Consider the following 27,372-nt stretch of genomic DNA (forward strand, 5'->3'; position numbering starts at 1 on the left):
TGGGCATACTTGCGAGAGGATCTGTTTCAATGTAAACATCCTGAACGGCCGTCTCATGAGGGCGCGATTCAGACATTTGAGATCGAGAATGGGCCTTAGGCCACCATCCTTCTTGTGGATGAGGAAGTAACGGCTGTAGAAGCCTGACTCTGACTGATTAAGTTTGCGGATGACACGACTGTAGTGGGTCTCATTAGCAACAGAGATGAGACAAAGTATAGGAGCGAGGTGAGCCGCCTGGCCAGGTGGTGCAGTGACAACAATCTCTCTCTGAATGTGGAGAAGACGAAGGAGATTGTTGTTGACTTCAGGAGAGTGCGCACTCAGCATGCTCCTCTGACTGTCAATGGTGTGACTGTGGAGAGGGTGAGCAGCACCAAGTTCCTGGGTGTGCACATCACAGAGGATCTCTCCTGGGCTGAAAACACCACAGCACTGGCGGGGATGGCCTGCCAGGCCTCGGCCCGCGTGGCAAGGGGCTGGATTAGCTCGAGCGGTGGGCCACCTAGGGGGAACCTGATGCTCGCAATGAGTGGAAGAGGAAATTTGCTCTCTTTTTGAAAACGTTTGTGTTTTATTTTTCCCGCTATAACAGTGGTTGGTTGTGTGGACGTGATTAGAATGGGCCCCATGTTCACAACAGTATTTTTGGTCACAAACACACTGCCATAGGCACCCGGAACTGAACGGGGTGCTTGGAGGCATAACAGAGGCGTTTTGGGGGGTGGTCCGGCTGCAGCGAGACTTGGCCCCCTCCTCTTCCTGTCCCGCAGATCAGGATGACGCCTGAGGCGCAGGGTCCAACACTATCTTGGGTCGGGGGCCCTGGCGTTTAGGAAACTGGCGTCTGGCCGAGCGGGAGAGCTGGCGAGGCTCGGGCTTAGGAGCTGTGGTAGCAATTGGTGGTGCGGGCTTTGAGGGGTGCTGAGTCGGCACATTTTTGGGGCGACCAGAAGCAGCCGTTGAGCTGGAGCGCTTTGGCAGGAAGTGTCACATTGCTTGGGGTGACTTCTGTGCAGCGGTAAAGTGTTCCGCGAAGCCTTCAACTGCAGGTCCAAACAGGCCAGTAGGGGAAACCGGGGAGTCGAGGAAGGGGACCTTATCCGCATCCTTGATCTCTGTCAGGTTTAGCCATAGATGGCGCTCCAGCACCACTAGGCTGGCCATGGATCTGCCAATCGCCTGCGCTGTCATCTTGGTGGCGCGTAGAGCCAGGTCGGTCGCACTGCGCAGCTCCTTGAAAGCCGCGGGGTCTGTGCCGGACTAATAATAATAATTTGCACGGTTTGATGTGATATTAGCTAATTTAGATTAAATCACCATTGGGAGCGCAATTTATTGTAATGCTTTTTTCCTCAGTTGGTCAGAACAAACGTGGCAGACTTGTTACTTACTTGTTCAATATCCAGTGAAAATACTTATTTGAGTCATATATTCCAAGACGTAGGCTAGAATCTGTGAGTGCAGTGTACAATATCCCCATCAGTGCGGTGACTGACTGCCACACATGCTCCCCAAAACATTAGATTCATCCGCGCTGGAGCTGTTCTGCCGAACAACCCACGCAAGGAAGATAATTCCGCACACAGCTGCAATTGCAGGTTTTCAAACAGAGATGGCGACAAAGAGGCAAAATTTACGGACTACAGCTTTAATTTTAACATGAAGTTGAGTGCAGAGGGGGGTGTCTGAGTCAGAGAAGTGAATTTAGATTAAAAAATAATAATTAAAAAAAGATTTTAATTGAATATTGCACTGTATTAAAATTTACATCATGTTTTATTTCATGTGCCCTCATAATCTTTAATCAAAAATACTAACTTCTCCTTCCACTTTTTTAAATTCACAGTGCTAAACAACATAGTCTGAAAAATTCAAAAAGTAAATAATAGTGCTAATTGTGTTAATAACAGTGTTTAATTTTTTGTTAATAATACGTTTTTTTTTTTCAGTTAAATTGTAAAAATAAAAAAAGTTTGGTATGTATTTTGGTATTTTTTTTCTTTTATCTTTTACAGAAAGTGCATTTGTTGTCCATGAAATTTGACCATTTAAAGAGGTTTCACTTGGATTTACTTTACACAAAATAGTAAGATTAGTATTCTAGCATGAAACATACAAACATCTGAACAGAAGCATTGGACAAAGCTGCATGTACTTTATGTAGGCTACGTAAAATTATCCCGTTTTCATGTAAATGGTATCAGATAACGATAAGTTTACAGCTCATGACACATATTGAGTAAAAACAGCATCATAACCTCCAACACATGCACGCATCAGATCCACAAATGTAGGCTACATTTGAATCTATATACAGGCAACAGATCCACACATGCACTCACCAATCCACAAATGCATGCAACAAATCAAATCCACTCACCAGAAGAATGCTCAAACACATGGTTTTCTTTTGCTTGCAATCCACAATTTCACAAACGTATATATAGTGAAACTGCATAAAAATAAATGCCATGAAATATTGTCAGATTGAGGTTTGGTTAAAGGGAGAAAACACAATGGCAGAGGTCAAAGTCATCTATCTAGTGCATATGATGACAATCAAAAAGCAGCAGAGTGGAACACGAAAAAATACAGCAAATAAAGGGATACACCACCATTTACACTGTTAATGCTATCCCACTTTTATGACTTTCTCTCTTAATGAACACAAAGAGTTTTAGGGGAAAAAACATCTCTCTGGATATCATGCACGTATACGGGATATCCAAAGATGACACCTCAAAAACGACACAGTATATAGACTAAGGATCTTCGTATGTGTTCATCTGAAGAAAGAAAGTCATATGCATCTGGGCAGCATGAAGAGGAAATTATGAGAGAATTTTCATTTTTGCCTGGAGTATCTCTTTAAAGAGCAAGATGTGATGCAGAGGCCACATATTCCAAACAGAATACAAGAACATGTGTTGAATTAATGATGAGTGACAGAATTAAAACATACAATACAGACTTTTTGAAAAAGTCACTTTTTGTGTTGTCTATTAATTGTTCCTGTCTGTAACAATAATACATCTTTTCATTGTTTATTTTACATCTAGAATTTAGAATTAATTAATCCGCAAATATTGATATATAATGATTTGTGATTAGATTAATTAATGAGCAAATCATCTAAGTTTTTAGAATAAATAATTAAAACTTAATTAAAGATCACATTTGATGCCAGAAATTTCCCTGATAAAAGTTATAACTGATGCTGAAGCGCATGTGCTTGATGCGTGAAAACAAGCATCAATGGTTCTTGCATGTACGTTTGAGCTTCTGTTTACCATATTTAATGTGCATAATATGGAAGAAAATAAAATCCAAATAAAACTGTATTTTTTTCTTCAGAAATGTAATCAAGTAAAAGTACAAGTAATCAGTTTAAATTGTACTTGAGTAAAAAGTAAAAATAAAAAAATTAAGTACAGTAATCAAGTAAAATTACTGTTATAAACTAAGTATGAACGATATAACTGGCATAAAAAATTTTCATTGTAATAAATGATGATGATGATGATAATAATGATAATAATAATAATAATAATATCTGGAAAGTATTAAATAATTCTAAAATATTAGTATAGAAACTCCTCAACTAATGTCCCCTGAGAGAATCTCAGTCACTTTCACCATAGTACTCATATTGGCAATACTCATATAGGTCAATAGGTCACACATGCACTGATAGCTCTGAAGTAAACTAACCCTGAAACAGTACCTACTCTGGAGCAGGTTATGTTCAGAGAGTAAGTTGCTATGGCTACTTGCATACCCTGAGAGTTACCTCCATTTTTGGAACCGATATCTGGGGTTATCCACTTACTTATTCCCTGGGTATGTCACATTACCTGCTTTCTGGAATACACCCCAGGCTTGTATGGCTGATATTGTATGATATAGGAGAATATGGAGCTCACACTCAAGAAAAAAAAAGAACCAAAAATAAAATTTTACTATCCAAACTCAGAAAAATTCTGCAGTTTGCTAGTTGTATTGCCAAAAATTCTGATTGTAATGTAAATCATTGTGATCTTTATAACAGTATAGCAGTCTATTACATAAAATGCACATAAATGTCATTTGTCACTCTATATAATGTCTCGGTAAGATGATTTTTAAATGCTTAGTTGGTAACACTTTAGTATAGGGACTAATTCTCACTATTAACTATTAAAGTTGTTTATTAGTGTGCCTATTATTAACATTGGCTATTTATTAGTACTTATAAAGCACATATTCTGCATGACCATATTTTATATCCCTAATCCTACCTAATACCTAAACTTAACAACTACCTTACTAATTATTAATAAGCAGCAAATTAGGAGTTTATTGAGGCAAAAGCCATAGGTAATGGTTTCGTAATAGCGAGAATTGGACCTTAAAATAAAGTGTGACCACTTTGTTTTATGATCAAAGCTCAATGATGATTGAGAGAAGAGCAAATAAACATTCCTCAAAAGCCTGATGTATCATATTTGATATTCACATTTTTAAATGATTTTTCTAAAAATTAGTGCATGGATAATCAAGTAAACCTAAGTTGTTTGGGTCCAGGTGTTCACCTTGAAATATTACTAACAATACAAAAGTTCTTACGTTTACTTTATAAAAATCTAAAAAGATTTCACAGCAAAAAGATGTGTATAACAGCCAGGTAGTAGATGTTTTTAGAATTATAATAAACAGCCTTTTACTTGCTAAAAAAGTATAAACTATAAATCAGACAGAAGGCATGGAGCAGCTTGTGTACAACAGGTTTTTCAGCAAAGTTTTGATCATGTTGATAATTTAGAGGCCTTCAAAATTTGTGTATCAAATATGATACAATATAGTGTGCTGCCTGTATTAGCGTACAGGATGCATGTGTTCAGTTGAAAGTCCTGCTAAAAAGCCATGCATGTGTACACACACACAAACACACACTGATTTTAAGATTTAAAAACAAATACATTTTGTAAATCTTATTTTCATCAAATAAAGAACTGTTTGAGAACATGTGACCAACTAATGGTAAAATACACCCCCATTAGTGTTTCCTATGTATGTAGATAATATCTAATGGTAAAAATATTTCATAGTCTGAAACCAAATATAATTCTGACTTCAGTGGAAATCTAACGTGTAACCACTGCTGAACAAACACTTTTGCTCATGCTTGTTGACAGGCATAAAGTGCACCATATGAAGTAAAATTTTAACAAAAGAAATGGCATAGAGAAGCATCTACAACAGTTTTACCATTTTATTGTCATTTTAGTAAAAATATACAATGTTGAGGTTTCATATTTTGCAGGAAATCCAAATCACAGGCATTGTTTATAAAAACACAAAAAAGTTGTGAACAGGCAATACTAGATGAACTTTGATAACGTATATAGAAAAACCAAAAATCATACCACAATTTTACTCTGTTTACTTATGATTGATGGAAGTAAATGGTAAATTAATGTGAGCAGTCAGTTACAGTTTTAGTTCACAGGTATGCCCACGTATGTCAAATCAGAACTAACACTGAGCTGTCCTCGAGACGTCAGACGTGAATGCAACATCAAAACCTACCAGCAGTTCCAGGAATCATATGTAAATGAGGAAAAAAGTCTGTTCTCTCCTAGGGAGGGAGGTTGAAGCAGTTTCCTCTGTCACACACCTACCAAAACCACGTCTTCTTAGAGGCGGGTTGGAGTGAATGTCCTCTACAGAGAAGCGATGGCTTTAGCTGCCATTCTCCGGCCCAGTGGAAGGCTCAGGTCTGTGATGGACAGCACAGTTTTGGGTTTTGCCAGCGCCTGAAGCTTCACCAGTTCTGAAATCTGTGAAGACAAATTAAAAGTAATTCATGAAAGACTTTTCATGCTACAACTTGGGGCTGCATGATAATGGTTAAACTGATAATCATGATTATTGCAAAAATGACACCACCCTGCATCTTATTTGCTTAATTATATGCTAAAAGGCTTGTTATCAATGCAAGATAGTGGAAATGTCAACACGGTAACATATTAGTGTAGGGACCAATTCTCACTATTAACTAGTTGCTTATTACATGCCTATTATTAACACACTGGCTGTTTATTAGTACTTATAAAGCATTTATTCTGCATGACCATATTCTACATCCCTAATCCTACCTAATACATAAACTTAACAACTACCTTACTTACTAATAATAAGGACCAAATTAGGAGTTTATTCAAGCAAAAGTCATAGTTAGTGGTTTGTTAATAGCGAGAATTGGGCCTTAAAATAAAGTGTGACCAAAAAAGTTTTCAGGATGAATAACCCGTGGGCCAATTTCACAGATGATTATGCTTATTTAATCAAGAGAATAAGAAATCGTGATCTAATTGTGCAGTCCTTCTAGAAAACTCCATGTATATAAGTGTGTGTGTTGTGCATGCATAAAGTAGAAGATGATTCCCTCACCATGGTAAAGGGCATAAATTGCAGGATGCTGCCCCGGCTGCCTTGCTCTGAGCACTCCACACACTCCTCGATAAAGCTCTGAACAAACTGTGTGTGAGGGCCTGCTGTCTTAGACCCCAACAGAGAGGAAATCAACAGGAACAAATTTGCTAGAAAGAAAAAAAAAAAGACAAGAATCTCCTTTGACTCTAATGGCATGACTTGTAAATAAGTAGTATGGTGGTGGAACAAAGATGGTACCAGATGGTAACACCATGTTATTAATCTATCTAGTGGCACTAAATGATCAGCAGACATACAGCACAAACCTAGCACTCTGTTGAGAGGGTCTCTCATGTTGACTGTGTGAAGCTGAGAGGCAGACAGTGAACTGCTCATGGAACGGTCACCTAGAAAAGATAACCTCCGTTACTTTGAGTTGGTGAGTTCTTATTGACCTACATGTAATGTACGTAGAAAAAACAAGGAAATGTGTACTGTCACAGTATCTATCAAAGCAGAGTTCACTATATCAAATCCTGTTAACTTCCCTTTCTCAGTTGACTGCGTTAATAAAATCAACACTTTCGTTTCCGGCTCTTCCTTCTTTTTTCAGTGAAAGTGACTAAATAGCCATTGCTTCCAGACACTCCTTATAACAATACTGTTTTTTATATATATATATATATATATATATATATATATATATATATATATTTCTCTATTTCAATTTTCTATCTACACCTCCACAAATAGTTAACCTTGATAATGCTAAAAAACAATCTATATTTTTAGTTAAACAACAGTAAGCTTGCATATTGAGTGATACTGCCACAGGAAGCTCAAACCAATCCCAAGCTATGTTGCATTTTTGTAGGGATTTTTGCAGCATTTGCAGTTTTGGATGACAGTTTCTAGATTGACTAATAGATTCAAAAATACCTATACAGAGGGAAGTTAAAAACTGATTTAAATGCAGCTCTTATTGTATTTGTGCAGCTCGTGGCAGGTGAGGCAGGCAGGAAATGACCTGGACTAGACAACATGACAGTCTCATCCTCATTGGAGCTGAGCAGACGCATCAGTTTAGATGGCTGTGTGTCGTCCAAAGGAAACAGGCTGGTGTAATCCTACAACCAATAAAAGAAGAGTTTATTAATTACTGATAACACAAGTGAATCATGGCTGAGTTTAAATTGTAAGAATTATATTCTTAATGGGCAGGACACATTTAAGTATGCAAATGTGTGAGAGAATACACAGAATGACTGAGTTCTGTGTGACAGACCTCTATATCCTCACGTTGTCTCTTGCGTTGTCGTGCTGATGCTTGACCCTTATGATGAGATGAGCAAGAACTGAGAGCACACCACACTGACAACCTATAACACATCGTCATCATCATCATCACCTTCATCATCATTTATTTATCTAAAATAAGACATTTGTGGTTTTTATTTCCTGTCTGTTAGTTTTGAGGTTAACATCTAGATGCCAGTATACTGTGATACGTTGACAACAGACATTTAAGATTTGGTCTCTCTGCATTAAAGATGGTGGAAAATCTGTCAGATGAAGGGAGACTTACATCTAGTACGTATGTTTGACCTCATTTAAAATGTTGATTTAAACTTCTGTAACTAAATAAAAAAATTAAAAAAAATGGAAAGAGAAGACAAGACGGAAAAGCCTGACAACTCCCTATCTATCAGAACGGATGTCCGTTTGAATCTTAGACTACAAAAAGAAAAAAAAAAAGAGGAAGTGGATCAAAGAAAGCAAGTAAAAAGAGGAATGGGTGTAAAGACTGTGGTTCATTCATACATAAATGTGTCATTCATTTATGAATCAATCCTTTCTACATAAACAAAAAAATTATCAAAGTATGCAAAGAATTATGTGGCGAGGCTCCATCTGTCTTTCCATATTAACACAAGTACATGACAATGTGGATTTTCCCGTGGTGTCAATAATGGGGTAAACTATGGAAGGATACTGATGTCAGTGTCATGGAGGATATTGTGAAAGATAAGACACTAATGACCTTTGACCAGACTGGAACAAAATAATCATACAGCATTAATGCATCACTGTGGTTATTATAAAGTAGAATTCTACAATCTCTGAGGAAAATTTAAGTGGTGCTCACCACCATGATGCCACAGCAGTGGTTCTCATCTGTCTGTCTCAAAGGCCCACTCATAGTCTGACATAACATTCAAAGGTCCCCCTAATATAACTTAAGATATATCTTGTTTTTCTGCTGTAATTATGACAAAGCTGCTTGTTTTCCAACGTTTTATTAAAAAATAAACTGCGATACTATATTTAGCACAATTTATTTTCTGATTCCAAAAATGTCAAGAACTGTCTGTTCAAAACAATAAAGTTATTAATGGGGAAAAAAAGTAATAGGATTCAGTTTATGTTTTAAAATCCATGTAAAGGCAATTCAGAGAATTGTTTCTAAACACATTATAAATGTATTGCTGAAAACACGTTACAAAGACTGTGAACTATGTAGTACTGAATTGTAGAGTTAGACCGTTAAAGAGTTTTTCACTATTTTTGGGTTCAGGATTTTTTGGGCGGGCCTGAAATCATGTCTCAATGACGCACTGGAGCCACTGAGCATGGCCCCTCCCCTAAAAACTAGAATAACTATAGCTCATTAGCATCAGTGGTTCGCCCACTCAATCACAAGTTGCTGACATTACCGTTACAGCCTACAGTTTGCTAACTAGCTATGCCTTGATCACATAAATGCATATTATATTACCTAGTTGCGATACTTTTTAAAACAGCTTGGTCTCCTTATCTAAATGTTCTAAAAACGATGATATCAAGAAGAGGTGGATTAATTTTGTGAAAAGCCGCATTGATGGAGAGCTGAGGATCTACACCAACACCTGCCTCAGCAGTAAACATTTTACACAGGATAGTTTTACAAACTTTCATCAGAGAGAGCTGGGATTCACTGATAATCCGCTGTTATTGGTGAATCCCACGAGTGGGCATGGTTTCAGCGCAGACAGCGGACATGCCCCCAGCATTTGAGAGCAGAGAATACTGCTTATTTTTTCAAGATTTTGATACCTTATTTTATTTACTTGCAACCCTCTACATTGCGAGTAAATCACTCGCATATGCGACTAAATCTTCACTCTGAGTGACTAAATAATGTCTATCGTTAGCCATTGGCTAATAAATTCGTAGATTTTACTCGCCCGTGTGTGAGCTAGAGGCTAACTATAAGTTTAGAACAGATACAAATGATCAGCAGACATACAGCACAAACCTAGCACTCTGTTGAGAGGGTCTCTCATGTTGACTGTGTGAAGCTGAGAGGCAGACAGTGAACTGCTCATGGAACGGTCACCTAGAAAAGATAACCTCCGTTACTTTGAGTTGGTGAGTTCTTATTGACCTACATGTAATGTACGTAGAAAAAACAAGGAAATGTGTACTGTCACAGTATCTATCAAAGCAGAGTTCACTATATCAAATCCTGTTAACTTCCCTTTCTCAGTTGACTGCGTTAATAAAATCAACACTTTCGTTTCCGGCTCTTCCTTCTTTTTTCAGTGAAAGTGACTAAATAGCCATTGCTTCCAGACACTCCTTATAACAATACTGTTTTTTATATATATATTTTTATTTACTTGGCAGTTTTTTTATCATTCAAATTTGGCTGGGTGGTTAATAACATTTTTCTGTGGGGTTACAAACTCAGAACATATATTTAATATTGCTTTACACGGACTTTAATTGTATTTTTTAGTATTTAAGTTAAGTTAGATAATCTTAATATATTAAAAATAATATTAATTATAATTAAAATAATTTAAGTCATCCTGTGTACAATTAAATGTGTGTGAGCAAATGCTTACACTCGAATACAAAAATCACAAAACTGCAAATTAAGATTCTCTACAACTTTTAGCATTAAGGCCTAGGATGTAACCTACATTCAGTTATCCTTGAGTATCCTTTAATACTGTATGGAAAAAAATGGTCACACGGATTTGGAATGACAAGATGGTAAGTAAAAAAAATGTTGTTTGTGGTTATCGCTTTACATGTACCTAAAGTGTGTACTGTGTGTGTTAATTTACCATGCTTCTAATGCATAATGCAATTTAAAAAATAAATATATAAATAAAAATTTATTTGCAGCTCATACTTTGCAAGGGCTCTTCCTGGTGGGTCTGCCAGGCTGTGCCAGTGTGCAGGGTCTGTGAGGAGACGTGGCAGAATGTGACCCAGCAGGGTGAGGGTGATCTGCTGTGTGTCCAGGCAGAAGATACTGTACAGCAACTCAACCACTCGAGACGCCCACTCCTTACGGGTCTCTTTCAGGAGCTCCTACAGCACGAATACACAACCAAGTCTGATAACAGGTACAGTTATTTTCCCATAATCCTTAGTAGTAGACGCATTTACCTTAACCAGGTTGTTAGTAAACCAGAAAACCCCTCCCATATGTAGCAGGTTCTCAAAGAGATGGAATGCATGTGAGTCCACCCAGCCCTTCTCCAGAACCTCCCTAAACTGGGTCTGCAGAGACTGGCGGATGGGCTGGCGGGCTGGGAGAAGGTCCCGGTATGGAATGGGCTCCTGACCCTCGACTGCTGGCCGCAGGGACAGACCTGTCTGCTGAAATACATCAGCACACATGTGCTCCAAGATAGAGCTCATGATCACCACACTGAAGATAGTGAGACAGAAAGAGAGGGAAAAATACCAGTCTTTGAGGGATATTCAGGGATAATATTCAAGGACCAAAATATGCAGAGTTTACTTTCAATCAATCAATCAACCAATCATGACAACAACTAGCAATTCACAACTCATGATGTGAGAATGTGACCTGGTGTGTGCAGAGATCCCTTACCGCTCATGGTAGAACTGCAAAGTGTTTTCTCCTGACATGGGAGTCATGAGCTGACGAATCATTGTCTGAGGTTTTTCTCTCTCATCCAATCCCAGCATCCGAACATGCGCCACCAGCCATGCCACTGCACAGATGGCCATACTGCACACCTTCCCTTTGATGTTATCCGTGATTTTCTACAAAAACAAAAAGAGAATGAGACTTCTTTAATTACAGTTCATAAAAAAATGTAACTATGTATTCCTACAATATGTTCCAACTAAGATCTTTTCAAATTGTCATATGACTCTGTGAAAATAAGTGCCTTATTGCTTTTAAAAATGCTTTTTGTTAGGACACCATTGGACACCTTAGGACACCATTAACCTCCTCACCTGAACAGCTTCCACTGATAAAACTCCATTCTCCCAGGCATTCAGAACCTCCAGTATAGCTGCTGGTGTACTGAGACATATTTCATGCCATTTCATCTGACTGGAGGGAAAGAGAGAGAGAGAGAGAGAGAGAACACGTTTGACTAACAGATCCTTAAGACAGGAAAAAAATAAAAAATAAATAAATAATGATTTGTCGACTTGGAACAGACAAAAACACAAGGTGTGGAGGGCTCATGTAATAAATACCACATACCCATACTAACATTCACAGCTAAAAGCTTCCCCAATTTATTGAAACTGCAAAAACATAAATTTAGAAACTGTAGCTTATTAAGATTTGACTGCCCACAAATCTCTACTTCAACAATTAATTTGAACTAGTTGTCGTCATTTATTAAAACATTAAGTTTTCTTAAAATTGCCCTGTCCCAGGTCTGAATATGCAAATTCTTCATCATATGCAGTACATACAATGTAAGTATGGGATTTTGGATCCCGTTTTTTTTTTTTTTTTTTTTTTTTTGGCCCAACACAACTTCAACAATTAATTTGAACTAGTTGTCGTCATTTATTAAAACATTAAGTTTTCTTAAAATTGCCCTGTCCCAGGTCTGAATATGCAAATTCTTCATCATATGCAGTACATACAATGTAAGTATGGGATTTTGGATCCCGTTTTTTTTTTTTTTTTTTGTTTAGGTCCCCAAGTCAAATTGCTCAAAAAAATGCTCAAATTCCAGCTTTCTAGACATTTTATTCAAGGAGACACTTACATTTTATTTTATTTAAAACAGATACATTTAATATGTGCAATTCAACACAACTGTTAGTGAAGTCTTAATTTACATATTTATCTGATAAAAATACAAGGGTTGTCGATTTAACCTTGATTAAAGTTAATTTGGTGCAAATAAGCATGGAAAAAACAATGCATTAAAATTATTCATGCATTTAACGCACCCCACACTGGCCCAGACCTGTATGTCATCTTACATTGCATGCAGTTGCTGACGAACATGACTGCATGCAGTTGCTGATGTACAGAGGGACGTTTGTAAATATTTTTGAGTGATGACACAAATAAAAAATTATTCATAAACCGATTCACAGAAATTAAAGGGGTCATATGATGCCTTTTAAAGATCATTATTTTGTGTATTTGGTGTAACAGAATATGTTGACATGCTTTAATGCGACTTTAGTCTTTGCAACTTCAGGGATCTTATCTATTCACGAACAGCTTGTAACACTCCAAAGAGAAAGGAAAACTTGAAATCACATCATATGACCCCTTTAACCGAATTTACTAACATCACTACTAAAGTGGGTGCTATAATACTGTAAATCAATGTTTCATGAAGATGTTAATGTGACAGGTGTAATTGATAGACGTAGCTGATTTGAAGCAGCACTTACACAAGCTTCATCTCAGAGGAAGAATTAAGCAGGGCCACCAGACTCTCCACCTTCCCAGACTCAGGTCTGAAGCAGGGGTGGTCTGGATTCAGGGTCTTCCCTTCCTCTGGCATGCACGTTTGCAACCATGTCTCAAAAAAGGGCGTCTCACTTGATGGGCTGGGGTCTGAAAGAATCACCTGGACAGATATGGTGAATGGATGTGATCAATATAGTAAAGTGTCTGTCATTGCAGGATTTGATTATGAATTATGCAATAATGTTACACAACTTTATCTGTTTGTGACATCCATCTGCTCTTCAGCTCAAACACTTGCTCTGTATACTTAATATGTGTGTGTGGAGACTGACCTCTGACCCATAGGTCTGAACGACATGACACAGCATGAGGAAGGAAATGTCAAACAGCAGAGCTCGCACTGATGCAGATTTCGCTAGAAAGTACATTCACAGATGTTACAAGTGAAATTGCTCTCAGATCAGATCAGATCACACATTCTAACACACTAAAGCTAAAAATAATTAACAAGTTCACACTGCAGATGTGAATGCTTGAGCAATTGTACATACTTAAAATGTGTTCTTCAGTTACTGTGGTGGTAACAAACCTCAAACTTGAGGACAAAATGTACTTCATTTTCCGTTATCATTAAAAAAATAAAAAAATACACAAAGACGACAATTAGAAATGTCCCGTAATTTAATCTTGCCTAACAAATAAGCCTAACATCCATATATAAATTAATTTATTAACAGGCTGCATGTAATCATAGCAAAATAAAGCACATGACTTACATCCTTCTCCACTGATGTGTTTTGGAAACTCATTCAGCCTGGAAGAGAACAGCAGATATCAATCTCCTAGACACTCTGTTCATGTATTTATTTGGTTTAAATATATAAGCTGATCCTGATGCAGTGTATCCATTCTCTTTAATATTGTCTTACTTGATGAATTTGCGAGCAAAAGACTTGAGTTTTCCAGTCGCTGCCGCAGCAGCCAGTAGCAAATCAAGACTCTTTCCTGAGAGCATGTGACCCAAAACTCCCAGCAGTCCCTCAGGAGACTTAGAATGATCCGCATCCACTGTCTAGACAAACAGAAAGGAAGAAAACCTATTCATTCAGAAATGAAACACTGCTGTGTGTTGCAAGATGCACAACAGTTCTGCTGTGGCTTTATAGGTAATATTTTTGTAGGCAAAATCGGGCAAAAACGGACAATATTGTGTCTAAAATATAACAACTCATGCACTCATGTGATATTGCATCTTTGCTCGTGTGATATTGCTTAACTATATCATATGACCTAAATATGAGAAAAAAACTCACACAAGGTGTTTTTTTTTTTTCGCCCCAATAATTTGAATTTTAAGGACATTCTCACGGCATTCTATATTCTATTACCTACATAGGTCTGGGATGGTCAGGTGCATTAAATGTGTTAATTATTTCAACACATTATTTTTTCCATAACTACTTAATGAAATTAATGTGTTAAATTGACAGCCCTAAAAATAATATAAAACCAGCTGAGAACCTTAAGAATGTTGGTGACGGTTGGTTCGGCTCTAAGGATGAGGCCTGGGTTCGGCTGAATATTTGCGTTCTCTGCTGTCCTTAGTCGGGGCGCATGCTCTCTGTCCTCACTCCTGGGAAAAAAAAAACCATGGAACAGAGAGATAAATAAACAAGAAAAATAAGCAAAGAAAAAGACAATAAACAAAAGTGAATGTGACGTGACGTGTAGCCAAGTATGGTGTCCCATACTCGGAATTTGTGCTCTGCATTTAACCCATCCAAGTACACACACACAGCACTGAGAAGTGAACACACACACACCAGGAGCAGTGGGCAGCCATTTTTGCTGTGGTGCCCAGGAAGCAGTAGGGGTTTCAGTGCCTTGCTCAAGGGTCTCACCTCAGACGTGGTATTGAGGGTGGAAGGTCATTTACTCCCCCCACCTACAATCCGTTCCGGTACAGAGACTCGCACCCACAACCACAACTCTCTAATCATTAGGCCATGACTGCCCCCAAAACAAGTCTTTTCTTTCATGTGCATGTTGTCACATTTTAAAATAAAACATAAAAATTTTTTTAAAAAAGGATAAAACATTCTGACCATACCGTTTTGCAGTAAGACTGGCGGTGTTTGCCTCAGACAGCAGGCCCAGTTTATTACACTCCTGCAGTAACAGACTCAAGCAGTCACAGCTACACACACACACACACACACACACACAAAGAACAACAACAGTGTTATAACATGCTCTACCAGTTGAGCGAACACCATGGTATTGATAAATACCTTGAACGCACTGTCAGATATTTTCAATAAAAAGTTTATGCCCATAAAAATCATTAGTCTAGCTTTCTGTGGTTCAGCACATTGCTAATCATAATTAATACAGGTGGTGTTGACATACTTGCATCTCTGGTCGGCTTTATCTAGTAGTGGAGTGAGATTCAGAAGATATTCAAATGCCACATTCATATCCTCCATAAAATCCTGACAAATATACAAACATGGACAGGTTAGATGGAGTAATTAACATTTTGGACGATGTGGAATGACAAATTTTGATGGCAGGCATTTGAGGTGTCAGGTGTTATGAGCGACGCAAATTGGAACTGGAACCAAAAGTTGGAGCTGGAACCAAGAGTTCACACCCTGTAGGTACAGGTGAGGTAAACAGTCAAATAATGGTACCTGTGTCTTTTCCCCTTGTGGGTACTTCTTCAGCCTTAGTAAAACCTGAGGAATCTGAAAATGCAATGTGGAAATAAAACAATGATTAAATGTTTTTACTCCATAAACAACATCTTGACTCTATGCGAACTACAAACAGGCAAAAATAATGTCTAGAACAAAAACACAATAATAATGATAAGGAGCCTTGCTCTTCTATTAAACTGATAGTTGACAAAAAAAAAAAAAAAAGAAGAAAATTCTGAGAAAATTCTGTCATAATTTGCTCAACTCATGTTTTTTCCAAACAAAGAAGGAGAAGTTGATGCTGCTTTTTCCATACAATGACAACAAATGCACACAGATGCTGCCACGCTTCAACGAGGACAAATAAAAGCACCAAAAAAAAAAAAACCTCACTTGTCAGTCATGCAGGAGCCCGATTCAAGATGAAAAACTCTTAAGAAAGACATTTATCACGATCAATTTTAAGTTAAAAGTCTTAAAAGTAATTATGTTTGTTAAAGTGAATTATTTTCTTAAGTACAAAAGCTGTGGTGTTATCTGACTCTCTTGCCGAAGACACACTGATTAACTTTTAACAGTTTTTGTTGCAACTGACTTGGCTCGAGTTTAGTACTCAGCATCCATATTAACATATTTTCAAAGTATTTTAAATTGTTATTTTTAAAGAGTCTGTCTCAAGATGGAGCTCTGTCTTTCCTGCGCTCTCCATAGAGTAAATGCATCCTTTATTTCTGTCACGTGCTGCTAGAGTTAATGCATCCTAATGATATGTGCTGAATGCGTTAAGAAGATATTTGTGATGACTTCTAAGAACATTCTTTTCAGGAATGCAATTTTTTTTCAAATTTCCAAAAGAAAAGAAACAGAAAATGATCTTATTCTTATTCTTAAGAACGTTTTGTGAATCTGGCCTCAGGTGTGGAACAGCATGAAGGAAAATAAATCACGACAGAATTTTTATTTTTAGGTAAACTATCCCTATAAGTGGCTTCTTTTAACAATCAATATTACAATCCAAAGTTCAAGAGTGATTGGTGACTCAAATACACCTTTAGAAAAGTGAAAGCTGTCCATTTCAGCTCCTCGTTCCCCTCTGGAGATTCAATGAGTCCAGTAAAACAGGCCTTCCAGATCTCCAGCACAAACAGTGGAGCTGGAATACGCTACAGAGAGAGATCACAAAAAAATGCATCCTTTATTTCTGTCACGCGCTGCTAGAGTTAATGCATCCTAATGATATGTGCTGAATGCGTTAAGAAGATATTTGTGATGACTTCTAATAACATTCTTTTCAGGAATGCAATTTTTTTTCAAATTTCCAAAAGAAAAGAAACAGAAAATGATCTTATTCTTAAGAACGTTTTGTGAATCTGGCCTCAGGTGTGGAACAGCATGAAGGAAAATAAATCACGACAGAATTTTTATTTTTAGGTAAACTATCCCTATAAGTGGCTTCTTTTAACAATCAATATTACAATCCAAAGTTCAAGAGTGATTGGTGACTCAAATACACCTTTAGAAAAGTGAAAGCTGTCCATTTCAGCTCCTCGTTCCCCTCTGGAGATTCAATGAGTCCAGTAAAACAGGCCTTCCAGATCTCCAGCACAAACAGTGGAGCTGGAATACGCTACAGAGAGAGATCACAAAAACACATCGGAAAACACATACACCACTTCATCTCAACTATGAACACTTGTGTCTGGAGTCACCTGCATCCTCTTGATCATCATGAGCTGCTCTACTAATGGCTGTGTCTCTCCAGTGAGGTTCATGGTTCCCTCCAGCATGATGAAGGCATGGACTGAAGGAAACAAGGTGTGGACCGGTGGATCACTCTGAAGAGACAACATCTGAGGAATGCTATGAAAACACAAAGAATAAATACTATAAAAAACAAACACAAGGAGTATCACAAACAAATCATTTAATTTTGCTTTTAAATCATGTAGTTTTTAACACTTAAATCATTTACAAACTATCGATTTATTGATTGGTTCCTTGGCTATTTTCATGGTGAGTAACAAGTAGAAATAGTATACAAGAGCAATTTTGCTTTAGATGAATACTGTAAAGTGGATTCAGGGTTAAAATTCTCTTCATGTAATGTTATATTCACATTTATAAAAGATACTTAAATGTCCTAATTGAACTATGGACTAATCCTGGCTTAACCTAGGCCCTGTCTGTGAAACCAGGCCATAAAGTGGGAATATGCTTCCTAGTGAGTCATAAGCATTGTGAAACTAGCTGATTGACTTAATGGCCAAACTGCATTAAAATCACTGTGATGTTGCTTAATTTTATTATTGTCAGTCAACATCTTCGTGAGTAATCAATTTATTGTCCAGCTCTAACATAACTGCACCTCAAACAGTGAGTCTGAGTTCTTTCTGGATTCTCACCTCTTGACCAATGAAACGCACTCCTCAAGATCCTCCTTCAGCGTCTGATTGGTCACAGCATTGAGATTTTCTGACAGCTTGAGCATAGCTTGCTCTACATTGGTCCAGGATGCTTATGAGACAAGAGAAGACATGGAAGTTTAAATGGGATATAATGATTATTATATTTATTATTATTTATTAGATTATTATAATGATACAATGTTTTTTATATATTACATAGTCATTCAATAAACAATACATTTATGTGGGTAAATGTTATGTTTAAGTCTACAAAAACATCTGATTGGTGATGCAAACAAATTAGCAATTTGATTCCTGAAAGAGAGTGTTTAAAAGAAATGATTTGTGAAAATTAGTCAAGAGTCCTCACTGATTGTCACACTGATTCTCATTCATTGTGAGTCACGCTGATTAATAAGCTGATTCCGGCCATTAAAAGGTTATTTTGGGAATGGAATACTAGATGACTACTTACGGAGTCCTGTGATGTAGAAACAATTTTCTTTTAATAGTAAGTGAAAAAACTGCAGGCATTATGCAATAAACAGCAGTACGCTGCAGTGTCACATGGCCTCATCATGTTGCAAGTGACAGAGTGGGCAAGAGTGCCTCAAAAATTGGATGACAAAACCACAGTACAAAAATAAAAGCAAATATTGTGAAATTTGAGATTAAACGGTATATAAATTATTCATTTTTCTAGAGTGAAATTGTCCAACAGTGACATTAGTGGTTAAAGTTTTACATTAAAGAAAATACATACAAAACTGCTTAAAAACACTAATTTGGTAAGAGTTATACTTGATTTGAATAAATACTACATTAAATACATAATGTTATTGTACTAGCGGTTTTAGATGTAAGAAATGTTTTTGTTATTACTCGTGCTTGGAAAATGCGTCAACATTAAATGAAAGTGGAACATTAATTTACATTCCGAACATTTTTCAGAGCATTGACGAAAATCAATCAATCAGTTATTACTGATTATCAAATCAAAGGCTCCAATTTAATTAAATAAAAGTAATGTGCTGTGTTTCAAAGCAAAGCATGGCACTGTATTCACACAAGCAATTCGTTATCTGGTCTATTCAGGTTCTGAGAGCTTCTTAGTTCACAGTAAATACATCTTTGCATGTACAGTTTAACATGCATTTAGGAAAACAATGTGCTCTAGGTTCAATTTAGATATTTGAGTGAGTGAGTGAGTGAGTGAGTGAAGTGATGTGTAGCCAAGTATGGTAACCCATACTCGAAATTTGTGCTCTGCATTTAACCCATCCAAGTGCACACACACTGTACTGAACACACGAGCAGTTGGGGGTTCGGTGCCTTGCTCAAGGGTCTCACCTCAGTCGTGGTATTGAGAGTGGAAGAGGGTGCTGGTTATTCACTCCACCCCACAGACAATTCCTGCCGGACCTGAGACTCGAACCCGCAACCTTCAGGTTACAAGTCTGACTCTAACCATTAGGCCACGACTTGCCATTTGCATAATATCCAAACATTTTTGTGGGCAGAAGATTACAGCATTTCAGTAGTACTCCACCAAAATAAAAACTCTAAAAAGCGAGGATTTGAATAGTTAAAAGCTTAAGGGTTTGAAAGCTTGAAAGTAAAGAGTTTAAGACATAAATATTAGTATTGCAGCTTGCAGTCTAAAACTATTATCAGAATTATCAAATTAATTTTTATTTTACAGTAAAATTGTAATTGAAAACAGTAATTGCCTATATTTATTAGGGGCCAAGCACCGAAGTTGCTAAGGTACCTATTGTATCAGTTCCCTATCTGTCGGTCACTACGAGTTATGTCGTGACGACATTAGGGGTCTAACTTGGGAGCCCAATCATTTCTGAGTTTAAGAGAAAACGCCAATGAAAATTGGCTAGTAGATTTTGCACGCTGAGCCACTCCCCATGCACACCTGTTTATAAGGCGACAGTGCACGTCCACTCATTAGATTTTTGCTTCGGAGACAAGTGGTTGTATGAAAAGCTGTTATACTCCACAAAGCCATTCATCTGCTGTGTGTTGGGAAGCTGCTCTGGTTGCTGGTATGGCGCGAACAGCGGTGTCCCTTTCAGCGATTCCTCTGGCGTTTCAACTAAAAGAGCAGATTTCCTAAAAGAGCATGTCTTCCGTGTCTGGGCATTCAGCACGCTGAAGACACGTTCGTGGATGGTTCATGCCCACACTGCGAGTGCATGACCACAGCAACGCTGCGATCGCGTCTCTCTGTTCTTAAAGGGAAAGGAGCAGACCCCTCTGTCACTACCCATCTCGGTTTCTCTGCCACGAGCAGAGGACCGCCGGCTAGTGCTCTGGGAGATTTGAGGGTGACAGTGAGCTTTTCCACCGGGCCACGCCCCACGGACCTCTCATTCCTTCCGCAGCGCTTGTCCTGTGCGGCTGCTGAGTGATTCTGCTGGGATGTCTTATAGCGGTCCCAGCATTTCATTCGGTGTGCCACCGGGGGATCAGATGTCGATTGCAGCATCGGGGGATGGGCTATTGTCCTCTGAGGATGAAGATTCGGTGGGGCTGCCCCCCTCGGGTGTTGTCGCCACTGCCGAATCGGACCCAGAGTTGACGGCCATGCTTGCCCGGGCAGCTGTGAGCATCAGGCTTGAGGTTAATACACCACCCAGCCCTGAGCGCTTGCAGCTGGACGATTGGTTTCTTGGTGCGAAGCGCAGCTCACAACCACGTTCTACTCTGGTTCCTTTCTTCCCGGAGGTGCATGAGGAAGTGACGTAGTCGTGGACGGCCCCTTTTACGGCCAGAAACTGCTCTTCTCCTTCCTCAGTCCTCACTACCCATGATGGCGGGGCGGCTAGGGTGTGTGTCGACATTCCCTTGGTGGAGAGAGCGGTTGCAGTGCACCTGTGCCCGCAAAACGCTGCCACTTAGAGGAATTGTCCGCGTCTCCCATCCAAAGCCTGTAAGCTGTCCGGCAGCTCTTGCTGCCAAAGCTTATAGTGTTACGGGCCAAGCCGCCTTTGCCCAGCATGCCATGGCTATCCTGCAAGTTCACCAAGCCAAGGCCTTAACAAATGCACGAGGGTGGTACCAACCCGAGGTTGTTGCAGGAGCTGCGCATGGCAACTGACATCGCCCTCCGGGCAACGAAAGTCACGACGCGGTCCCTCGGGAAGGCGATGTCCACTCTGGTGGTCCAGGAGCGCCATCTCTGGCTCAGCCTGGTCGTGAGAGAGACGTTGACAAAGTGCGCTTTCTTTACGCTCCCATCTCCCAGGCTGGCCTGTGTGGCGACACTGTCGAGGGCTGTGCCCAGCAGTTCTCGGCAGTGCAACAGCAGACTGAGGCCATACAGCACATCTTGCCCCGATTTGATCCTCCAGCTGCCACCGTTCCGTCGCGGGCCGTGTCTCAGCCTGCTCGTCGCCGTGGGCGCCCTCCTGCATCCTCCACACCGGCTCCGCTCCACGCTGAGACATCATTGAGGCCAGCGTGTCAAGACCCACGCAGGAGAGCGGTGCCCCCCGTGTCGCATCCGGCCGCTAAATCCTCCAGGAAGATGACGAAGCGGCCCTGACACGGGCAACCCGGAGATGTGGGAGACTGCTCTTCAGGAGGAGGGCCGGGCGTAGAATCTTTTTCTTTCTGTTCCGCCATTGGCTCGATGGCCAGCGGTAACCACATTGTCAAAGAAAGAGCAGTTTCCTTTTCCTCTGGGTTGCAAGGCTCATGGGTTGACAGTGAGAGACGCACCACTTCCTCACTCTCACCCACAATGTCCCCTATCGCCAGTGGCTAAGAGATGGCCTCTCTTGACACAACGCCTCTCCACGCGTCTCTGGCCAGCCACCCTGGAGACACGGGGAGTCTTGCTGTGATGACTCAGAACGCGATGCCTTCTGGGCCACCTAGCACAACTCTCCATCGCTGCACCACTGCGGGTACGTCAACTGTCCCTATGGTGCCGCTCGTATGGACTTTGGGAGCGTGGCTTGCGCTACATAACGTCGCAATTTTGACGCCGCCATTTTGAATTTTGTCATAATTGTGTCATAAATTGCAATATCTTTTAAACAATTTGACATATCTTCACAAAAATTGACACGTATCATCATCAGAATTAGGGCTGAACGATTTTGGAATCATAATTTTTAAAGATTTTTTTTACCAATATTGCGATTTAATATGCAATTATTTTTTCAAGCTCTTTATGTTCTGTATTATTCAACAAAGACAAGCTATAAATCATTGTATAGTATGACCAACACAATATTAGATAGATTAAACATAAATGTTCTTTTCTGTAGGCCAGGTCTATATGTTGCGATGAAATCCCCATCCCCATCCCGCCCTGTATTGCTGCTTGCAGCTTATTTATTATTAAAATTATTGTTATTATTATTCAATTAGATTGGGTTCCTGAGACAATACCAAAATAAAAAGTATTGTGTGTCTACTTTTAAAATCCAGCTACAAATAAAACACTTACTAAAAAAATATCAAAATATTTTATCTATTTACTAGCATATCATGTGACCATTAACCAACATCAGAGAACTGCAAACGTGAATGTGTTGTTAAATTATTTAAATATTAATTTGAAATCTAAGGGAATACTTTTAAGTAAATATTTCCCATCTAAGGGGTTTGGCTGACAAAAAAGATTGTGAACCACTGCTACAGCCTACACTATTTGATAGATACGTTCATGAATGAAAAAGCACCAAATAAGGTGAATTAATATTATGTACAATGTTGCTTAATTATATAAAAGCAACAGAACCTTTGTAAATATGTCATAAAGATAATTATTATTGTAAATCCTTAGTAAATACACACACACCTTGTTCCTCCAGGCGTGCGATGTGCACTAGGGCTCTGTTCTTGGTGCTGTGTAACAGATTGGTCATGCGCCCAAGGCAGGCTCTCAGACTGTTTTCTAACACAGGCAGAGCGCCGGACTCCTGCAGTCTCTCACAGTACCACGCACAGCCCTGCAATAGCCAAACCATGGTACACAGCATGGCACGGCACAGCCCGATACACTCTTCCGCCTTTCCGTGGCAGCTTCAGGTGGAAAAAACAAGAGAGAAAACATATTACCTGCATCCTAGAAAAACTGCATCTCACTGACTTTTGCATGGAGAGATGCAACTGATTGACAGATGGATACCTGAGTCGGTTTGAGAACATATCCATAATCTCAAGTAATGATTTGATACATAATTCCCGTGAAAAGTCATCAAACTGTGGGTGAACAAATGAACATAGTCTGGTTATTAAAATTAAATTGAGTGAAAATTGTTTAAATTAAAAAAAAAAGAAAAAAAAAACATACCTTGCTGATTGCAGTCAGCACACTAGAATATGACACCATCTACAGGTGGCAGAGAGAAAATCATGTCATCAAAAACAAGTCCAGAAGTTGTGCTGGACCAATAGTATATATACACACTGACACCTAGTGGTGTAGTGATGTACAAGTTTACAGTTCCTGGTGTTGTTGTAGAAATTTGCTGTTAGCAAACAGCATGTTTTGTGAGCAAGACTTTTGTGAGCATTTATTCTTTGAGCAAATGTGGCAAATAACAAGCTATGATAAGTCAAGTAAGTATTTCGTAACAATCAACATGCCAAATAGAAAAAAAAAACATACCTTGCTGATAGCAGTCAGCACACTAGAATATGACACCATCTACAGGTGGCAGAGAGAAAATCATGTCATCAAAAACAAGTCAAGAAGTTGTGCTGGACCAATAGTATATATACACACTGACACCTAGTGGTGTAGTGATGTACAAGTTTACAGTTCCTGGTGTTGTTGTAGAAATTTGCTGTTAGCAAACAGCATGTTTTGTGAGCAAGACTTTTGTGAGCATTTATTCTTTGAGCAAATGTGGCAAATAACAAGCTATGATAAGTCAAGTAAGTATTTCGTAACAATCAACATGCCAAATAAAAAAAGCTTTTATTGGGCTACTGATATGACTTATCTTTTCACCTGTGAACTGATGGCATACTTCAGGTAGGACAGGATCAGAGGGTTGGGTGATGGGCCAATCATAGCCTGCTCCAGAAGAGCTTCTGTATCAGGAGAAACAGTAATCACATCTTAACAACTACACAACAGAGTGTTATCTAACACAGCGACTCTGGAGGGCTGCAGGTTTTCTGACAGGGTTTTGGATAGCAAAGACCATATTGTGGATACCATATTGTACACATTTTTTTTTCTTCTATTGGCTATTACTGAACCCCTGGCAGTTCATATTATTTATATCTGTGTCAGAAGGAAATATCAGTTAACATTTCCAAACATTCCTATTGCCATTAATTGTAAGAATCCAGTGATTATTACACCAAGATCAACATGAAAAAAATGCCGTAAAGTGAGGATGCTTTCAAAAATAATGTCATAGATTTTATTTATCAATTAGGCCTAACTTCTATTAACTAAATCAAATCAATATTGATTTATTTTATGTTATTTATTTATTATGTTTTAACGCCATATCAGCAACAATTGCTATATTCATGGCAACATTAACAATATCATTTCAATACATCATTTATAATAATATAACATTTTCTTAAGGAACAATCATTATACAAAAACATACAAGGAACAACAATAGTACTGATAAAAATCACATGCAGTCTTTCAGTTTAATCAGTGATAAAAATTCTAAAATTCTTCGAGGAGAGACTTTTTAAAATATGTCTTTTAGTATATTTTCTGAATAATATCATTGTCTAATATCATTTTAAATTGGACATTCTATTGAAATATGTTTAACACTCAAAAAGATTCTTACGCAAGTCACATACTGGTTTCTCTTCTCATTTCAATAAATATGAATGAGTGAGTCTTGAATGTCCAATTCAGCATCTTGAATATACAACCTGGTCACATCTATTTTCAAAACAGTAATTACTTCTTTCATTTTCTACTGGATTCACCTCATATAGTTTGTTGTATATGCATTTATTCTATTCCATTTGCCATTTATTATTAATGTACAGATTCAATAAAGGTTTTACATCAGATACTGTAATATTACATTCTGTTATTTCCAACTGAAGAGCTTCCTTAGCCACTTTATCTGCTTTTTCATTGCCGACCAATCCCATATGGCCGGGTATCCAACAAAAAATAATGTTGAAATCTTGTTTATTTAAAAAGTCAACTTTTTCTAGTATACTAATAATTGTAGGGTGTTCAGTTTTCAAAGACTCAAGTGCTTGTAGGCAGGACATAGAATCTGTGCAAATTAAGAAATGACATTGCTGTTCCTTTTCTATTTGTTCTTGAGCTAACAGTAATGCATAAGCTTCAGCTGTTAAACTTTGTGGAGGGATGCTCTTGCCAAAACGTTTTGACCCAATCACTACTGCGGCAGATACATGTCCATCTGACTTTGATCCATCTGTGTACACTGGTACATGAGATGGTAAGCTGCATCTTATATTCGAGAATTCCTCCTGATAAACATTCAGATGATTTAGCTTTTTTTTTTTTTTTTTATACTGAGCCATGTGCATCATAATAACTTTTTTTTTTATATATATATATTCCAAGGCGATATAGGGCTCAAGTGTGTTGATGTTATGATATTCATATTAATATCCAAGTTCTCCAAATTAGATTTTATATGGATTCCAAAAGGACTGCTATATCTAGGTCTAGCTTCAATAGATGTAAATACTGAAGGTGGAAGACTGAATATACTCGATTACTTTTGCTAGTTTTTAGCTTAACTGCATAGTTGAGAGCCAGTTTTCATCCAATGCTTTAAAACATCTATTTTGCAGCATTTTAATATGAGGAATAAAGGACAGTTTGTTTATTATCAAAATTAAGTCCTAAGAATTTTGTCTCTTTTACAACTTTTATAGGTTCTCTTTCCAAAAATAAACAAACTAAAAAAAAATTAAAATAAAAAAAAAAAAAAAATATTCTGGATCTAGATGCATAGATTGTAAAAGACAAAAATGCATACATACAGTTTTTGACTTTTAAAATTTAAACCCATTTTGAACTGACCAATGATATTATACATGTATGGTTTATACATATATAATATATAATATCATTGGTCAGTTCAAAAGGTTGGAATAATTAAGATTTTGTAATGTTTTTGAAAGAAGTCTCTTATGATCACCAAGGCTGCATTTATTTGATTAATCATACAGTAAAAACATCATATATATATATATATATATATATATATATAGTAAGTTTTTGGTCCTTAATATTTTTGTGGAAATCATGATAATTTCTTATATAAAATATATATTATAAAATATATATAATTTTATGACTGGAGTAATGGCTGCTGAAAATGTAGCTTTGCCACCATAGGAATAAATTATATTTTAAAAACAGAAAACAGTCATTTAAATTGTAATAATATTTCACACTATTATTGTTTATACTGTATGTTTAATCAAATAAATCAAAGCCTTGGTGTACCTTGGTGTTTAAAATAATTTTAAAAAATCAATCAAAGCCTTGGTGATCATTTAGACCAGAAAAGACCATGATGCCCCCTTTAAAATACACCAGAGCTTAAAACATAATCATGTGCGTATGTCCTCAAAATGAATTGCTCCCAAATGGCTAAAACTAGGTTGTGCATAATATTTGTTTAATGAATATGAGGTGAAACATTTAGATATGACCTGCTAGATTGAGGTAGTCCCATGAGGCTCCTTTAGGACAGTTCTTCTTGATGTTAATGGCCCATTGGTAATCACTCCAGCGCTCCTTCCACGCCTGTAGGATAGCCTGCTTCAGATTTACCACCTTCATTCTGTCTGTTTCTTAAACTATAGATCAAAATATCAATTAATCAACAGTATAAATTAAGTTTAAAGTCACATCCCAGTGTATGACAGGAGAACGTCAGATACCAGCTCTACTCATGATCTAAAATCTCATCTCATAAAAAAATAACACATATTTGTCGTATACAGTATATAGTTAACGTGTAAAAAATGTGATAGAATGCCAATTTATGATTTCTTATTTTTAAAATCCCGCTTACCACAAAATAGTCCAGTTTATGCAGTAAACGAATTATGTTTTTGTTCATTTACAATTCCCCACACCTCAACGCCGCCATATTGGTCTGTAAAATCGCGTCCGCTGATTGGCCGAAAGTGT

The 27,372-nt window shown here is 38.0% G+C and overlaps 1 protein-coding gene across 1 annotated transcript; it reads right to left on the minus strand.

Moving 5' to 3' along the window:
• Positions 1–5,236: 5,236 nt before the first annotated feature.
• LOC107678252 (mediator of RNA polymerase II transcription subunit 24-like) lies at positions 5,237–27,372 on the minus strand. The gene is made up of 26 exons (XM_016473462.1): positions 27,254–27,372; positions 26,889–27,035; positions 24,208–24,290; positions 23,863–23,901; positions 23,380–23,453; positions 23,050–23,273; positions 18,222–18,333; positions 17,529–17,679; positions 17,333–17,446; positions 15,814–15,867; positions 15,530–15,612; positions 15,231–15,317; positions 14,642–14,753; positions 14,050–14,192; positions 13,897–13,934; positions 13,453–13,535; positions 13,102–13,280; positions 11,683–11,782; positions 11,309–11,484; positions 10,858–11,122; positions 10,598–10,779; positions 7,703–7,796; positions 7,445–7,544; positions 6,744–6,824; positions 6,436–6,584; positions 5,237–5,822 (listed from the first exon to the last, which is right to left on the minus strand). The coding sequence occupies exons 2-26, from the start codon at positions 27,016–27,018 to the stop codon at positions 5,706–5,708; spliced, it is 2,970 nt and encodes a 989-aa protein (XP_016328948.1). The 5' UTR covers positions 27,019–27,035; positions 27,254–27,372; the 3' UTR covers positions 5,237–5,705.

This window comes from Sinocyclocheilus anshuiensis, unplaced genomic scaffold (assembly GCF_001515605.1).
Source record: "Sinocyclocheilus anshuiensis isolate Anshui unplaced genomic scaffold, SAMN03320099.WGS_v1.1 scaffold1034, whole genome shotgun sequence".
In the NCBI taxonomy this organism is placed as follows: Eukaryota; Metazoa; Chordata; class Actinopteri; order Cypriniformes; family Cyprinidae; genus Sinocyclocheilus; species Sinocyclocheilus anshuiensis.

Bases quoted from the DNA above. Each gene is read 5' to 3' on its own strand.
- LOC107678252 (XM_016473462.1), bottom strand. From the start codon at position 27,018: ATGAAGGTGGTAAATCTGAAGCAGGCTATCCTACAGGCGTGGAAGGAG. The intron at 23,454-23,862 runs GTATGTTTTTTT...GTTCACCCACAG, and splicing joins TGCTGACTGCTATCAGCAAG to TTTGATGACTTTTCACGGGA. The intron at 11,783-13,101 runs GTAAGTGCTGCT...CTTTCCCTCCAG, and splicing joins TCCTCTGAGATGAAGCTTGT to TCAGATGAAATGGCATGAAA.